Source organism: Aythya marila, assembly GCF_965140915.1.
Source record: "Aythya marila genome assembly, chromosome: 3".
NCBI lineage: Eukaryota > Metazoa > Chordata > Aves > Anseriformes > Anatidae > Aythya > Aythya marila.
The window spans coordinates 2,919,706-2,937,337 of record NC_139044.1 but is presented as its reverse complement, the minus strand read 5'-3'; the positions used below and the strand labels follow the sequence as shown (position 1 = coordinate 2,937,337).

The 17,632-nt window shown below is 41.9% G+C and overlaps 1 protein-coding gene across 1 annotated transcript; it reads right to left on the bottom strand.

Annotated features, from left to right (window-relative positions):
* Window positions 1-10,410: 10,410 nt before the first annotated feature.
* OTOR (otoraplin) lies at window positions 10,411-15,048 on the bottom strand (the record flags this gene model as incomplete). The annotated part of the gene is made up of 4 exons (XM_082755467.1): window positions 10,411-10,457; window positions 13,615-13,725; window positions 14,314-14,453; window positions 14,925-15,048. 4 exons carry the CDS (start codon window positions 15,046-15,048, stop codon window positions 10,434-10,436), a joined length of 399 nt encoding a protein of 132 aa, XP_082611593.1. The 3' UTR covers window positions 10,411-10,433.
* Between the last annotated feature and the right edge of the window lie 2,584 nt (window positions 15,049-17,632).

The following is a 17,632-nucleotide window of genomic DNA, read 5'->3' as shown; positions in this document are numbered from 1 at the left end:
GAGAGGGTGCCAAAACCAGCAGGGTGTGATTTTTACATGTATGTTCCAGGCTATCAATGCAAACAGGCAACTACAAGAAGCTTCATCTTGGCAGCTTCATCTTGTTTTTGAAGATATAGATATATATATAGATATATAGATATATATATAGATATATATATATATATATAAAAATAAGAGAGAAACTTCAAAGCAGCTGACCCCAGAATTTCACAAATAGCAGAGCTGTGTGTCTGCAAGCAGATGAAGAAATCAACAAGGCTGGCTTATGAGTGGAAACCTCGTGGCAGATCACACAGAGATGACCATGGTGTCATGCAGCAAGTACACAGAACCCTGCTGCTTGAAGTTGCACTGCAATCAATACAAACTGAAAACCAAAGCAATGAGCTCCATTACATCACGAGGACATTGAATCCATCATGCACTGCACCTCCCACAATGAGAAAGGCTTTAAAAGCTGCCAATCTTCCCAATCACACCAGCTGCTCTTCACACAATGCCAGCCATCAACGGCTACCAAATTAAGCAAAATGAGAAAGCCACTGCCCGCACCCTGCAGTCAGGGGCCTCACTACTGCCAGATTTAAGTTTCAGCCAGCTAGAGCCAAAATACCGCAATCAGCTCAAGGTAGAACAGAGCAGAACTGCAGAAAGCACAGCATGAGGAACACTTAAAGCAGCCTACCCTTCACTTGTCTTTGCAACAAACAGTCATAGGGGTATTTAGTTGACAGGCAGAGAGTGGGAAACAATCAATATATAAATTTGCAGGAAGTCAAAGTAAGGATTTTTCCACTACACTTCTTTAAGCTTCTCCATAAACTGTACCAGCTAGGTACTCGTGCAACATGGCTTTTCTGAGAAAGTTCCAGAGATGTCCTGCAATACTCCTTACGTTCACTAATCACGTCTGGAACAACTCCTCTTAGTGTCTTAACACTACCATTTACTCAAGTTGTATAAACCCTCAACAATCAAAACACTGAAAACAATTCAATCTTTTCCTGGTGCCCAATTTTGTCTAGCCCCCACAAACGAAGCTAAACACATGGAAGAGTTTGCTCAGCAGCACATTACGACTATTCACATGCACGTATGTATGTGTGCCGCAAACAGCAACAGATGACCCAGCTTAACAGCCTGAACCACAGATTTATTAGCTCACTACCATGGTTGTTCCAAGTATCCATGAATAGCTACTGGCTCCTGCATTTTCCTCTCACCCTTAAAACAGGTGAAAAAAACAAGGTATTGTGAACAGAGCTCTGTAGCTGGAACAAAAGGTAGCAGTTCAGGCCCTTAAGAACACATAGCATCTGCTGACACTTCTACAGTACCAACCAGAAGCTGGCAAAAGCATATTGGACTTGTTCCGGCAGAAAACCACATCTCACCCAGGGAAAAAGGGGATGGTAATGCCTTAGGGAGAGAGATTTTACAGTCTTCCCTCTATTGATTAGGTTTAATAACATAAGGCTCTCACAGTACATGCAGCTTTCCCTGTTGAAAAGCGTGACACTTGGACCACAACACTCTGACCTTTTCTCCCAAGTTAACAGCGTGATCCACAAGTCTGTCTATACTGTAAAAGGCAGCATAAGGAAGATATCTTCGAGCTAGCTAAAAACAAACTGCAGGCTTTAGAGTTACAACACTGCAATGCTCTGCAAAAGCCGTTTATTAGGTTGAAAATAGGGCGGATTTACACTAGGTACAATGTCACTCATGTGGCCAAGCATTTTTTGAGTCACGCCCATAGTTTGGGACACCGTAACTTGACATTGTTTAGGTAGAGTAAAGTCTGGTACACGCTGAGTATTCTTGCAGAACACAGAGTGGAACAGCACAAATATACTGTGGGTAGATTAATCCATGGTGGCTGAGATGAGCTTTGAAAAGCAACCAAGCAGGCTTGTGAAAGAAGAATCCATCCAGAGTTACTAAATGCAAAGACATCATCTCTGGTCCGAGGTGCATGGTGATAACCCATCACCTAACTCAGGCTGGCTGCATTCATCAATGCACAGCCATGATTCCCACGCCTGTTCCCCCAGTTTGGATCTTCTCCTACGTCAGGTCTGCCTCTCTGAGTTCTTGAGGAGTTCCAGTCCTCTCCCTGCCCTGGTATCATTCGGTCTCTCACTGCTACTGTTCAGCCCACAGTCCTCTCACCCCCATCGGTATCAGTTGAGCCCAGAATTTTCTGTATTAGTAGACTGCTACATTCGCTGTAGTCTTGCCTTGAGCTACAGCCACCTTTCTTGGTCCACGAACATGGCAGACAGAGCACCCCTCATGACTGTAAATTATTTCAAATTATTACTATTGCACTTTCACAACCAAACATCCCATGACTCCTGAGAACTGAGCCCAGGTTCTAATATTCACTGTCTCCTACACAGAAAAAAACAGGCTAAATTTTAGCAAGATGGGTTGTACACCAAGGTGAAAGGGCAGCACCACAGTAAGAGGTCAGGTTAACTATACAGCCAAAGTCACGGGAAACAGGTCTGTAGCAGAAATGGAAACCAATTACAGGTCTCAACTACTTGAGTAAGGTCTGCTCCTCCAGGGATTGCTTAACCTCTCTGCTTAAAGAGTTTCAGAGGAGCTGCAGCCCAAATCAAGAAGTTTTGCCAGTCTCTGCAGCTCCAATTGTACAGTATGAGGAAGACACATTGAAGACTTTGTGACTTAGCATCTTCTGCTTTTACTGTTATTTTGCATACTGCTACAACCCCCCAAAAGTTATCTCTCTCTTCTCAATATTGCTTTGCATTTTGAATCACAGGCAACTTTTTTTTTTTTTTTTTTTTTAAAAGAGACAATAGAAAACAATGGGGATATTTACAGATATCCTTAAAGAGGTCAGCTTACAATTTCTCTATTACAGTTCCTTCTAGAGATCTCATAGAACTGCATGTGGAATATTGCAAAGATCCATTTGCACATGAAAGACAATGCAAATAAATTTAATGTTTTCATTGGCATCAAAATCAATACAGGCTGTACGGTATACAGAACTAGACTGATGGTACATCAGACCAGTGCTTACAATTTCACATTTTTAGCTCTAATTGCAGCAGCCTGTCTAACGTAGAAGAACCCAGGTGCCAAGCTAGCTGCATTTAGTTTGCACCAAGGAGCGTCCCTGTTCACAAAGAAGTGTAAACAAGAAGGCAGTGGTAGGTTACATCACCTACAAGCATTTAAACAGCTACTGGATATTTCTCTCAATGTGAAGATTTTCAAAATATGCTAGAAGTCAGAAGGATGTATGAGGTTTTCCTTCAATGAAACTTGCTTAATGAGAAACTTCTCTATTCTGCATGAGAACTAGGAGCCATCCTATTCTGACACCAGTTGTTGCCCCAGTAATCTTCAGAAGTGAAGGCAGCTTTCAACTACCAGGAATTAGAAATAGGAATTTGCTGTATCCTGGTTGAGTATCCAGACCCCTCGTTTATTACACACGCAGATTGCAGTCTCCACCTCTGTTTCCTAAAATCCTAGCTAGAACTTGAGCAGCATCAGCCAACGAAAAATCACTGAATGTAATCAGTATGTAATAATCACTGAATGTCATCAGTAGCAAACTGACCGCTGTGGGCTATGCTCCCCTACAGCCACTAGGGGACGGACTAGCTGCCCTTCTCTTCCATAGTACTATTCAAAGGATATGCTATATAGGAGGAAAAAAAAAAATCTATTTGAGTAGAGGTGAATACTATACACGCAAACTTAGTACATCCTTTAAGCAATTTTACACACTCCTGTATAAAAAAAAAAAAAAAAAAAAAAAAACAAACAAAAAAAAAAAACAAACAAACAAAAAAAACACATAGCAGAGCAGTTTCCTGTTAAGGGAAGCAGCCTCATCTCAAAAAAATTTTTGAAGTCTTCTAAAAAATTTTAACAACAATACTACTGTTGTTTGAGGGCCTGATAACAGGCAGCATTTTACTGAGCCACACACCAAAACAAGCATTACGGTACAAAGGGGAGAGCTGCCTTTAAACTGCATTCTCACTGCTCTGTTGCATATGACAAGCTTTACAGTCTGTGCAATTGTTCAAGGCTAGGTGTTCTTTTGCGTTTTACAGTCTTCTGAGACATCGACACCTTCATCTAAGTGATACTGAAGAACTCCAATATTATGTGTATATACATATATATTCAGTGCTATTTACTAAACATTCACAGAGTTTTACCTAATACCATATATTTTGAGCTCCTGCTTTTCACGGGCTGGCAGTATAATTTCAGTCTGAGCAGGAAAAGCAATCAGCTTCACACTGGTTCCTTGTGATTTGTACTGACATAATACTATTCATTCCAAAGCCATTTTTTTCCACCCACTCCTAAAAAAACCTGCTATTTCTAAACCCAAAAGCCATTTAGTTCCATAAGTTCATCAGTCACCTTTGAGGGCTGGGGACAAAGCCATATCACACTGGTTCTAGACAACAAAGCAAGAGTGGGAGGCTGTAAAGGAAGAAAACCCTGCAGACATGTGGCTACAGATAAATCATCCCTCCTTCGCCACCCCTCCACCCTCAAAAAAAAACAAAAACAACAACTAGGAGCCTTCCAGTCTAAATCAGGAACAGTGTAATAGCAAGCACAATTTTTCAGAATCAGCTCAGGCCCAAAGACTGGCAATATTCTCCAGTTACTCTTTTCCTTAGTTTTCTCTGTCACACATACCCTACAGCAGGTGCAATTCTCACCTGTTGTTTCACTTGAAGTATAAAGTTCCTCACGAAGAAGCTACCTCCACCAGCTCTGACACCTCAAGTATTTTTAAACCATTCCTCTACCACCTTTTGGCACATCCACACTGGCATTTTGGTTTGAAGCAGAAAGTTGCCTTTCCAGCAAAACCTCTCCTCCATTTCCTCTTAAGGCACGGTGCAGAACAGCCTCACCACACATTTACTGTGTTCTTCAAGAACAAGTTGCAATGAGAGGTTTAACCCCAGGAATGCATCTCACATGTTCCCTCGCCAGGGATGTGTGGCTACAGGAGCAGACCAGACAAAACCCACACATCAGTATAGAACAAGAATCATGAATTTGCCCAGAGAGGTTGTGGAGGTTGTGGAGTTTCCTTCTCTGGAGATATTCAAGACCCATCTAGATGCCTATCTGTGCAGCCTGCTCTAGGGAAGCTGCTTTGGCAGAGCAGTTGAACCCAATGATCTCTGGAGGTCCCTTCCAACCCCTACAACTCTCTGATTTTGTGACTTTAGGGCCAGTTACACTTCTCACTATGCTTTGGGTCATGCTACTTGCTGATGGAGATACAGCCTAGCAGCACCCACAATCTCACTTCACAGCCAAGCCCAGCACAAAAGTCCTTTTTGTACTACTCTGTACTACTTTTTGTAATACTCTGTAACAGGGGCTCCGAAACCTCACGGTCATAAAAGATTCAAACTCACATCAGAAAGACTTCTCGCAAAAAAACAGCGCAGGTGAAGCAGAACACAGGCACCCCCATTTCAAGTGAGAACATTGCTTCTCATCTTCTTTTACTCCTGCATTCACATTACCTGTCAGCCTGAGCCCCCCTCTCAGCCTATATTCATAGCCCCTGCCTTCCTCTGCTCCCTCCAGGGTGGTGATTTTCACAGCTGCTGCTGCTAGTCACCCTTTGATCCCAGCCAGGGCAGCAGCGAGCCCTTCATTAGGCTATACCAGGGCAGCTGGGGATGTAGTTTTGCCCTCCTCCAAAGCCCTCATGCTGCAACCCATGAGCAGAAAGGGACTTGGCACGCACCGTCTGTGCTGCCTGCTGCTTTCTGTCGCTGACGGTTGTTGCGCTGAGTTGGCCAACATGCTGGTAGCACCACCACGCTGTGGCACAGGCGCCTCGCACGCTGTCTGCCACAGGACCAGCTGCACTTCAGGAACACACAGTGCTAGCGTTGCCAGAGTGCATTGGCATGACAAAATTGCGGTTGCAGGAACGCATTTTCTGTGGGAAAAACACATTGCAGGAAAGCCCTCAGTGAACTTGCCATCTTTCATAAGCCCCGAGGCATGTTTATCATTTGCAGAATAGATAATAAGATGATTAAAGCAGTGTATATAATTAGGAGAAAATCTCCGGTGTAAAACATTAGTGTCATCGGGAGTAAGGATTAGATAAGTTTGTTTAAATCCTTCATAACCTCAGTCATCTTTATTGTCACCAGCAAGCCAAACCAGAAACCTGGCCTGCTGCTGTCATTTGAGCATGTTCTGCAGAGAGCCGGTGGGGTGGCACGGGGCCACCAACATGATTGCGGAGGCTGGGGGAGCTGGGCTTGCTCTTCCCGGGATGAAACTGCTTCAGGGGGACATAGAAACAGCCCCCAGCAACTACAAGGGGGTTATTAAGAGGATGGATTTGGGCTCTTTATTGAGGTGCTCCGTGGGGGAAAAGGGACAACGGACAGAAATTCCATTGGGGTGGGGGGTTGGGGAGTTTTAGATAAGGAAAATAATTTTCATAAGATTAATTATTGGAGGTTTTCAGGAGAGCCCTGGGGGCCCTCGGCGGCAGGGATGTGCTCGGCGATGCTTGGCCAGGCGAGCCGCTAGATGTCAGCCTGCGCTCACTCAACAACGCTGCACCCACCGGCAGACAAGGCTCAAGCCCCATCGCAGCGGGGAGGCTTTCTTAATTACAACAAGCTTTTTACTTCACGTAATGACTGAGGGGCGTTACGCTTCTTCAAAACCAGCCCTGCTGAGAAATACACAGCATTTCTGGATCGCCACCCAAATAGATACCACGAGATCACAAGTTAAACAGGGTGGTTTAAGGCCACATCAAGAGTCCTCCACAGTCTTCTTTAAGCACAAAACATAACACACAGAACAAGCTGTGAGCGTATTTCCCCTATGCTGGGATAAAACGAATGAAAATAGACTATAAGGTCTTGTTATATGGCTACCACACACCGCATGTAAGATATTTTGTACATTTTACTAAAACAATAGTGGAGAAATTGCTGGGGTTTCCATAAGGAAACTGCAAGGGGAATAATCACTGTAGGGGAAAAAGAAAAGCTAGAAAATCAAAAGCATCCTCCGCTGCCTGCTAGCATAATATTGATTCTCCTCTCCTTCTCCTGAAAGTTGGTTCCTGTTTATTTCAGCCAGGTACGCTACAGCATGAACACTTAGGGGTCTGAATGGCAAGCTGTGTTGTTCTGAAATGAGCTTCACCTAGGAATGTGAAATGCAGAAAGCAGATCTGTGTTCAGTGTCAAAACTATCGATCTTCAGCTGTCAGGTTTACATTAATAGTGCTGCCAACTGCAAGTACTCAAAAGTTTTCTGCAGACATCCTATGCTCCCTTGTTATTTCTTCCTCCCCCGGATCTCATTGTACAAGTCTGGGATCATTTTGTTTACTTTTCGTGCCAGTGCTGTTAAGATTATGGTTGTCACACTTCCACTCCTTTGTGCCGGGCAGAAACTCAGACTTTGCTTTAAAAACAAGAGAGATTCTCAAGCAATAATCAGGTCTCAACAGTGGGAATTTTAAATTAACCAAACTTTGTGAAATTTGCAATAAAATAATGAAAAATGTCATACTGAAAATAGAGCCACGCGATGATTTAAGTAAATGAACAACAGTGGGGACACATCTTCTCTTGAGAGAGATGAGTATGTCCGACTGCAACATCTCCACCCTTCTGAGCAGAGACACCGTCTCTTGCAAAGCAAATCTACCCAACACGCTTTCTCTGTGCAGCATTTATATAGTGAAGAGATTGCCCCCAGAGCAGCAATGGCCATAAAGATCAGGAATTGCTGCATTTGTTGTACCACATCCCTGGTGACTAGTGAATGAAGTCACAATTCTCCCTCGGACAACTTAAAAAAGGATCCAGCCAATAAGTTACATGATGAAGCTATAAATTTATCTAGTCTGTCATACCAGAGTTCAGACTGTAGCATAGGTCACCAATGCTTGTGAGATGACAGTTTTACACAAAGTGGACGTATAAAACAAATACCTATGACATTGTGCAGACAAAAGGTGCTATAAAGCTTCATTAAATTGGAAACCATCCAACAGTTGCACATTAGAGAATGAACTCAGTAGACAAGTAGCTTCATCAGTACAAAGCTGCTTCACAGCTAGGTGCTTTAGGAATACCACACAAAGTGAACCCTTAGCTGTCTTTGCTCTGAATTAGGTTTTCAAGTAGCTAAGACAGACTTTGATGCCTATTGCAAGCCTACTGAGTTTTTTTTGTGTGTGTGTGTGTGTGTGCACAGAAGAGATGACCACAGAACAGTGTCTCTAAAGACAGGGAAAAGGTAAAAAGAAAGAAATAGCCAATGAGCCACCATCCACGTTCTCCTACTAAGGCCTCAGACTCGCCATAATAGGAAAAGAAAAAAAGAAAAAAAAAAGCATTGCAGGTTGTTTTTCACTGATAGTCCAAATGTTGTCCTTTGTGCAAGCTCAAAAAGGGAAATATATGTAATGTGTACCTACTCCCTGTTGTATGTATCCTGTACAGAAAGAATTCTCTTCCTTAGTTGTTGTGTTGTTGTCCTGAAGCATCCATAAGCTGGTTGTGGAGTTATCAGGAGCTGAAAGCAGTTGTCTGTAAGCTTTTCTTTACAGGGACGTGGGTTAAGGATTACGTGCAATGTCTAGGGTTATAAACACTGGTCTCATCTTGTACCATGTAGAGCCCAGTTATGGCATGGAGCTCCTGCACTGTAAATGGGGATTATAGTGCCTTTGTGGAGAAACGTATATAAAGCTTACACAACCGTCTTGTATATATCTATGCAGAACTGCATATGTTAACAACTCTAAGGGACTATCTGAGATGACATGAGGAAAAACTTGTATTTTCCAATAACAATTGCTAAACATCACCTCACCATTTTTGTTCATGTGCAATTTCATGTTTTGCTTGTTCTCAAACACCTAGTGCTGTGTACTCTTCATGTTCTCGTGGCTTCTAGCATGTACCCAGGGTAGGATGCATTAAGCCTGTCTAAAACAAATGCATACAAACACCTTGTTTGGAAATCTGAGCCCCAGCGCCTCCTCACACGGCCGCCTCGTCCCCACAGAGTCTCCTGCCTGGCACCACGGCCTTGTGGCAGGCGGGGCGAGGCGCGGGCCCGGTGCCATGTTGAGCATTACCCCTCACCTCTCTCCCCTCATGCACCTGGTGACACACTGGTGACACTGTCCCAGACACAGTAAAGCCCACCTTTAGTTTCTATCAGTTCCTCCAGCAGAGGATAGCGCTTGCAACAAAAAATGATTAACAGATGGCTCAACAAGAGAACGTATTTTTAACATTTATTTCATACATATTATGAGGCTGTGTCAGCAAAATGCAGGTCAAGATGCCAAGTGCTGGGTCCTCCACCTGGGGTGCAATAACCCCCAGCAGAGCTACAGGCTGGGAGATGAGTGGTTGGAGAGCTGCCTGGCGGAGAAAGACCTGGGAGTGATGGTGGATAGTCGGCTGAATATGAGCCAGCAGTGTGCTCAGGTGGCCAAGAAGGCCAACGGCATCCTGGCTTGTATCAGGAACAGTGTGACCAGCAGGGCTAGGGAGGTGATCGTCCCCCTGTACTCGGCTCTGGTGAGGCCGCACCTCGAGTACTGTGTTCAGTTTTGGGCCCCTCGCTACAAGAAGGACATCGAGGTGCTTGAGCAGGTGCAGAGAAGGGCGACGAAGCTGGTGAGGGGCCTGGAGAACAAGTCCTACGAGGAGCGGCTGAGGGAGCTGGGCTTGTTCAGCCTGGAGAAGAGGAGGCTCAGGGGCGACCTTATCGCTCTCTACAGGTACCTTAAAGGAGGCTGTAGCGAGGTGGGGGTTGGCCTGTTCTCCCACGTGCCTGGTGACAGGACGAGGGGGAATGGGCTTAAGTTGAGCCAGGGGAGTTTTAGGTTAGATGTTAGGAAGAACTTCTTCATTAAAAGGGTTGTGAGGCATTGGAACAGGCTGCCCAGGGAAGTGGTGGAGTCACCATCCCTGGAGGTCTTTAAAAGACGTTTAGATGTAGAGCTTAGGGATATGGTTTAGTGGGGACTGTTAGCGTTAGGTCAGAGGTTGGACTCTATGATCTTGAAACTCTGTGATTCTGTGAAGATAGCACATCCCATTTTATATATAGCATATTTATGCCACTCAGACATACAATAATTCAAAGGCTAGGTTTATTAACAAGCAAAGAATATGCAGATAAAAAAAAAATAATATAAAGAATAAAGTCCTGTTATGAGGCCTTTCCTCCTACCCCAAATAACTCCCTTTAAATCAACTGTTGCATTTGAAACACTACTTATCTTATAAACATCGATTAAAAATATGTATGTTCAGTGAGAGGGTCCATGTTTCTTTGTCAGCTTTTCTTGTAGCACCCTAGAGATTACGTAGCCATCTTCAGCACTATTCGCAGAAGAAATCAATGTCCTGAAAAAGAGTTAAAAGGAAAGATCTTTTGAGATTACTGAAGGATTAACATCCTTTTATCATCCCCCAAAGGTAGATAAGTAGATGCAAACACTGAATACACTGTAATATACTCAAAGTATGTTCTCTATAAATTAACTTCACAATTCCAGAGAAAAAAAGTCTTTTTTTCTTTCAACTCCTTTTATGTAGTTGGGATGATTTGTTCCTGCCATAAATCTTTAAAGTGAATTAGGCAATGCCATGTTCTTTCTTATTTCATGCAAATCCTTTATCTTTTTGTTTTGTATTCCCACATCCATATTTGGATTTATTAAGAGTTGTATGTAACCCCTTATCCTTAAACTGTTCCTAATCACACATGAAAAGAACACCTTAAACAGACTGAGGCTGTTACACTTCCTCTAGAGAAATCCCACTAAGAAAATAAATGCCTTTTTTTTTGCTTGAAAACTTCCAGCAAGCGATACATTTTCACAGCATATTGCTTTAATCTAGCTTTCTGCTAGCATTTTACATAGCCACGTAGATCTCATCTTGATTCTACTGTAGAGAAGTGTCACCTCATGCTGCTGAAACCGAGCAACATAGACATTAGACCAACCTATCACATGTACCTGTCCCCTGGAAGCAGAAGACACGGAGCTGTTTCAGAGCAGATGCTTACTGGTAATAAAAGTACTTTCATCTTAGCTAGCAAATGGCCAATTTTAAGTGATTGAGGGAAGAAAGGCAATCCAAGACCACTTTGTAGTACACATTCTATTGTATTGAATCTGTTGTGTTCAGTGCAATTCAGAAGTAGCAGCACTGAGAAAAACATCTTCCAAGACTTATCACTTGAAACAGCCACCGATAGGCATGGATTACCTAACACTGCAAAAAGGATGCTGACGGAAGTTCACAAGCCCAAGAATTTATTAGGAGGGTCTGTAGCTGATGGCATACATTGACTCCAGTTGTGAGAAGTTACTTTTTGGGGAAAAAAAAAAGTGAAAGGAGAGACAATGACATGAAGACCCCAATGCTAATGTCCTCTTTCCTGCTGCAGTGGAGAGGAGCACGTCCCCCTTTGATCTCCTTTCCTCCCCACACATCAAGCTGACTATTGAGTGGCTTACTCAGTGCTGTTATCAGGCAGGTGCATGCTGATTGATCATTAAGCTTTGGGCATCATCGGGTGCCCCAGTGCAAATGAAACAATGCAGTAAAGGGGTAGGAAAAAGAGTGGCTGGAGAAGGTGGTTCTCATACCACTTCCTGAGAGAACCCATGGTAGCAACAGCCCTGGGCTTCACAGGTCCAAGACCAGGAAAGCAAGGGAAAATACTGCCAACAGCTTAACATTGAATTACTGCCAAGAGCTCTGTAACTGAAGGGTTACAGAGCTGCAAGCACAAGACTGGCTACTGACTTGCAAATAGGAGACTGGTGGCATTAGAGGCATATAAGAGCTGTGCAATAGTAGCTCTTGTATAAGACAGTAACCTTTAAAGGAGAAGCAGTGCTGCCCATACAGATTGGTCAAGATGTGCTGTAGACAGTTTTAAAGGTAATCCTGCAGTCAGACTCTTAAGGTCATGTTTGCAACATACAACCAAGAACAGAGGAACTAGGAAAAGAACTGCTACAACAAGTTTTTGTCACAAAGTTCCTGTATAGCAAGAATGTGAAATGAGAATGAAATGAGTGTGAAGCTCAGTGTCCTTAGTTCCGCAGGAGGGCTGGATGAAGAACTTCTACTTGCCAGTTAAAGTTCTGCATTGCAGCCTGGCAATGTCCCATTCTGGACCCTCAGCCAGCCTGCAGGCTGAGACATCACTTTAACCTGCCTCTGCTTCCAATTCAGCTTGCTGTTCAGCAGACTGGCTGTCATATTGTTGAGTAAAGAGCTTAGAAACATATTTTAGTCATTCTTTCATGTTCTGTGACTAATTGCTACAATGCTTCTGGGCCAAATTCAGAATATTCTAATACAGTGTCAAGAAAAGCAATCACTTACTTCAAGATTTTCATTTGCTCATATGAAAGTTGTCTGACATTAATAATGCAAATCCTAGCGACTATTAACGTGAAACTAAGTTCTTCATTTTGCTTATTTCCTGTGTTAATGAAACCCACCTAGTAATCCGGAGCTAGGATTAAAGACTCCATATGTGATTTCAAGACTGACTCACTAATCATTGTATTTTGCTGTACACTTCAAAATAGAATGTAACTAAATATTCAATATTACTGAAGGTAGTTATTGGAAACCTACCGTTCAATTTGTTTTAAGCACAGACATAGGTTACCAGTAACGTTACTTGTAAGCCAGACCACATCAGCCTGTGAGAAAGGACCCTCCTCTTCCACTCTTCTGTGAGATGTGTTTCAGACCTTCAGTAAAATTAAGAACTGTCTGCTATACAACATACTACTGTATGATCAGGGAGAACCATTCTTTCAGAAGTGCAGCCTACTTAAAGACATGTTTTCCATGGCTTTGCAATTCAACTTTTTTTAAAATGTACTAAGAACTTTTGCTATCAGACAGCAAGCATACTCTTCTCATACACATACCGTACTCTGAACACAAAGTTTTATTCTTTAAGTTGCGTCCAACATTTTAACCCATTTTTACTATGGAAAACAAGAACTAAAAAATACATCTTTCTGAATGAAGAGTGGAAAAGTGAGTTTTCACATACAGTTGTTTGCCAGGGACCTCCTCTCACTGAAGTGGGAGATGTCCAGGGGGGTAAAATTAAAGTTATAAAAATGGCAATCAAAGCGCACAATTAATAGAAAATGGGGTTGGACACGTTAATAAAATATGCAGCACAATGTCCAGATTCCAAAGAAGAAAAACATTTGCAACACATTGCAAGAAGCTCAGGTAACAGGCTGATGTGGCCTTGCAGCTGTACCATTCAAATCAATAGGAACTCTAATAGTATCAAGGCCGCAACGCAGCATTTGCAATGTCTACAATATGAGAGCTTATGTTAGGATTTTATTGAGGCTATTTGCCTGTATAAAGGCCCAAAGATTGCATCCCTAAGCATCTGTGATATGCTACAATCAACTGCCACAATTATGATTTGTTTTTACAGCAAATTAGCATTACGCAGCCAAGTATAATTATGCAGCCAGCTGGGCTTCTGCAAATTCCTTACCGTTGTAGGAACTGTCTTATTTGCTTCTTGATAGACATGTTGTTCTGAGACTAAACTGCTAGGGAAATAACCAACCGTCCCCATATGGTCTTCATACTGCTCTCCATAAACCTTGAAGCAAGGAGATGTATAATTAGGTACCTTACAACCATCCTCATCTGGTTTAAGCTAGTTCATAATTTAGTCAGAAGCAGTTACTAATAGCGTTTCTTACTCTGGATATCTTAGTTCTCCAGTTAACTAGCACATGAAATGAACAATTAATTTCCAACATAGGCATGCATTTTTGGAGCAAAGTAATAGTTTACTTCCAGCTATAGTTTATCTGGATTTTTTTTTTTTTAATATACAAAAATACAGGTGATATTTATCTTTTCTTCCCTTAAATTTAAGAGTTTTATGAGCAGCTGTGACAGAAGTTTTTCTCATCCATAGTTTCAGCAAGCACCCACAGAAAAGAACTGTTGAGACATTCCATTAAGGTTCAACACCTAATTCTTGTACAGTTATTGAAGATAACATTACAAAAAAAAAAAAAAAAAAAAAGCCCTCAAGACTCCTCAATCAGTTTCTTCAGTTTTAACACCCACTTTGAAAACTAAATTGTTACATCAAAACCCACACTAGCATCCATTTCTTGACAAAAGTACACGTTAATCTACTTCTGGTTTGCTCATAGACACAAGAATCTCGTCTTACACTTCCAGCCCAGAATTCTCCAGATTCTTTTTCCTTCACTAGTTTTGAGTAAACATAAATCAACTGCCCTTTTTTAATATTAATGAATCTGCAGTCTGGAGCATTATAATCCTCTTCTGCTCTGACAAGGGAAATGGTGTCTAGAAAACAAACAAAAAAAAAGAATGAGCTGGATGAATTTAAGGACATACTTTTATAAAGAGAAATATAACTATATGATGCCTGTGGATGCACACATGTAAAACCACTTCTACAGACAAAAGTAGGTTATTCTGAAATTATTGTCTGCCAAGAATTTGTCCTGCTTATTTTTCCATCTCCAGTAAGCAAATGAACAGCTTAAGAATGTGTATTTCATCGGGATGGGAATCACAGTCCTCCTCTTTACACTTACCTTTCACTCAAGTGAAAAAGGTCCCTTACAAATTTTGTTTGCAGTAAAATGGGATGTGATGTTCTCTATCAATCCTCCCACACTGCTTTCAATTGACAAACCAACCTGGAAATGAGCTAAATAAGCAGAGCAGTTTTCTGTCAAACTCCATCCAAGCTCCGCAATTGTTTTTCAGAATATATTCTCTCATAATTTCAGTTAAAGCAGGATTACTTACAGACACAGTCATCATCAGCACACAGCTTCTTGCTGGCAAGTTTATCCATAAAAATTCCAGTGACAAGGGGATACATTAATCTGAGACACAGAAGCAAGATAACCAAATAAACACGCTGTGTCATTTTTTCCTTTGCCGCAGCACCTCCCAAATGCGGACCGGGTCAAGCGATCCGTATCTTTTATGGAAGAACCAAACATCTGGACAAACATCCCTGGCCAATGGGAAGGGATCGAGGGGACATTCCACTGCTACAGGAGGAGCTGCAGGCAGGAGGAAAGACTCAGGTTCCACTTACAAAACAGAATCCCTTCCCAAACACATTCTGGGTCAGCATTTCAGTGAGCAACTGTATTACTTACACATTCTTCAGCCTTCCGGTAGTCATCCATAGGCTTAATCTTACCTCAAGCAAAAATTGTCTGAGAATGAAAAATTAAGTCGGACTGTGATAAGTGGGAAAGGAAATCACATCCTTTCAAATCCTTCAGTCACTGACAAACCGTCTTCCCTGCACCATAAACCCACCACGGCAGAAATTTCCTCGTTACAGCCCACAGACAGGCCCTATGAGGACCCTAAAACATAGATGCAAATGTAACCCAGTAATAAGGCTTGGCAAGTCAGCCGTTTAAATTGGTGGTCTAAAATTTAAGCATTGCATAGTTGTATAGGCAAGATTTATTTTCCATGGGAAGATGCAGGAGGAGAGCAAAGTACTCAGGTTGTGCCAGGGTAGTGGCCATCTGACTTCTATTTACACAGCTGAACTCAGTTGAGATTTTCAATGCAGGACCCTAAAAACATACCATGCCACTGACTTAAGAGGTGCTCGTTATGCCTTAGAGGACATCCAGAACTGATCTAAGTTACCGAGATCTCATCGTAACATATATGTAAGGAGAAAAATAGGAGTATTATAATTAAAATATATGCACACACACACAAAGAGAAACCTGAGTTACTACACTGTAAGCTGCTCACATCACAGCTGTCACGCTACAAAGCGCTAGTTTGGATCAGTCCTTAGAAGTGACCAAAAGCAAGTGTGTGAATTCCCCAAATGGCACTCCAGCCCATCAGTGCTCTGTGATTCACAAGAAGGCCTGAAGAGCTACCAGCTGTACCATCTTTCAGGCAACTGTCATTGAAAAAACACAGTATTTTTTAAAGAACGAGCATCTTGCTATCATTTCTAACATCACCCTTATATTACAGCTGACTTAACAACATCCTCCTCTAGCCTTCCAGCCCATTACTCCATTACTCCTTCCTCCAACCTCCCATACATCTTCACTTTTGTTCTTCTTCTTTTTTTTTTTTTTTTTTTGCAGACAGCTCCACACAAACCCTTCTAATTGAGTCAAGGTAGAGTGTGGCAGTATGCAAAGGAGTCTCTCATAAATGAAATAGTGGAAAGCAAGAACAGCATCATTAATACCTACAAAATTGCAACTGCAGAGGATAAAACCCGAGGTTAATGACAGAACATAATCACTCTTACTCTTTACAGGTGCACAAACAAAATTCACTTGCAAGTGCTCTAAATTTGTGAATTTACTAAAAAGAATGAAAAATGCATACATGGAAATTAATCATGATTGATGACATTAATCAGGACTACTGGAAAGAGCATCATCTTGCAGTGTGATCTGAGAAAAAGATCAATTTGTTTGTTTTGCAGATCTTGTGCAAAAAAAGTTTCATGTAGCAGTTTCAGATGCCCTGAAACAGCACTTGCTCAGAAATTGTGCCAACGTGCCAAAATACGGAGCTCTGCACGGTTTCATAAAAAGCAATAAAAAACACAGCTCTTCGTCCACAGAACAGTCTGAAGTGAAATCTCTACCTTCTCAGAACAAACTAAGAAAAACAATGTTCTGCAGCTACAACTAAGCCCACACAACACAGGTAGGGACCGCATCAAGCCATGGTAACAAGAAGAGCTACAGCCACCAGCATACTCCCTTTTTCCAGTTGACCTACTTATTCTGGAAACAAAAAAGCCTCAATACTTGCAGTGTAGCTGCTATGCTAATCTGAACATTCTTCCTTGTAGTTTCTGGTCTTCACATCAGGTACTCTAATACTTGCCTGAACCACTTCTGAAGAAAGTCGTGCTGATTCTGTCCCATTACATTTTTGAAAGGGTAGTTAGAGGCCTCACAGAGAAAGAATTTAAGAATTGAGGAATGGTGCAACATGACCAGCACAAACACATCACCCCTTCCTCTCAAATATGGATCTCCAAAGGTCTGATAGAAATACTTCTAGACATCACCATGCAAAACTTACTGTTCCACCAGAAATATGATAATACTTTTAATTAAATTTCATTATTCTCTTAGCCTAAAATATCTTCCTAGGTCCTCCTTCACCTCAACAAAGCACTCCAGCTCTTGAAGCAATTTTTTTCCACGCAAGTATTTATAATAGTTACAGCTCCCAGTACTGCATCTGATTAATTCTCTGCATGTAGTGTATTTCATGTCCAACAAGCCCCTTAACTGTTTTAAACAAATGGAAAAGACCTCAGCAAACCACACACATTAGGACACGCATTTTGAAAAACCCATCTGTCAGACTGTCAAACATATCAGCAATGTCTTTGTATAGAGCAAGAAAGCTTTTCCTAAACCATTTATTAAAACTGCTGGTAAATAACGGAGGACTGGAAAAATAAGCTTTTATGGGCCCTCTATACACTT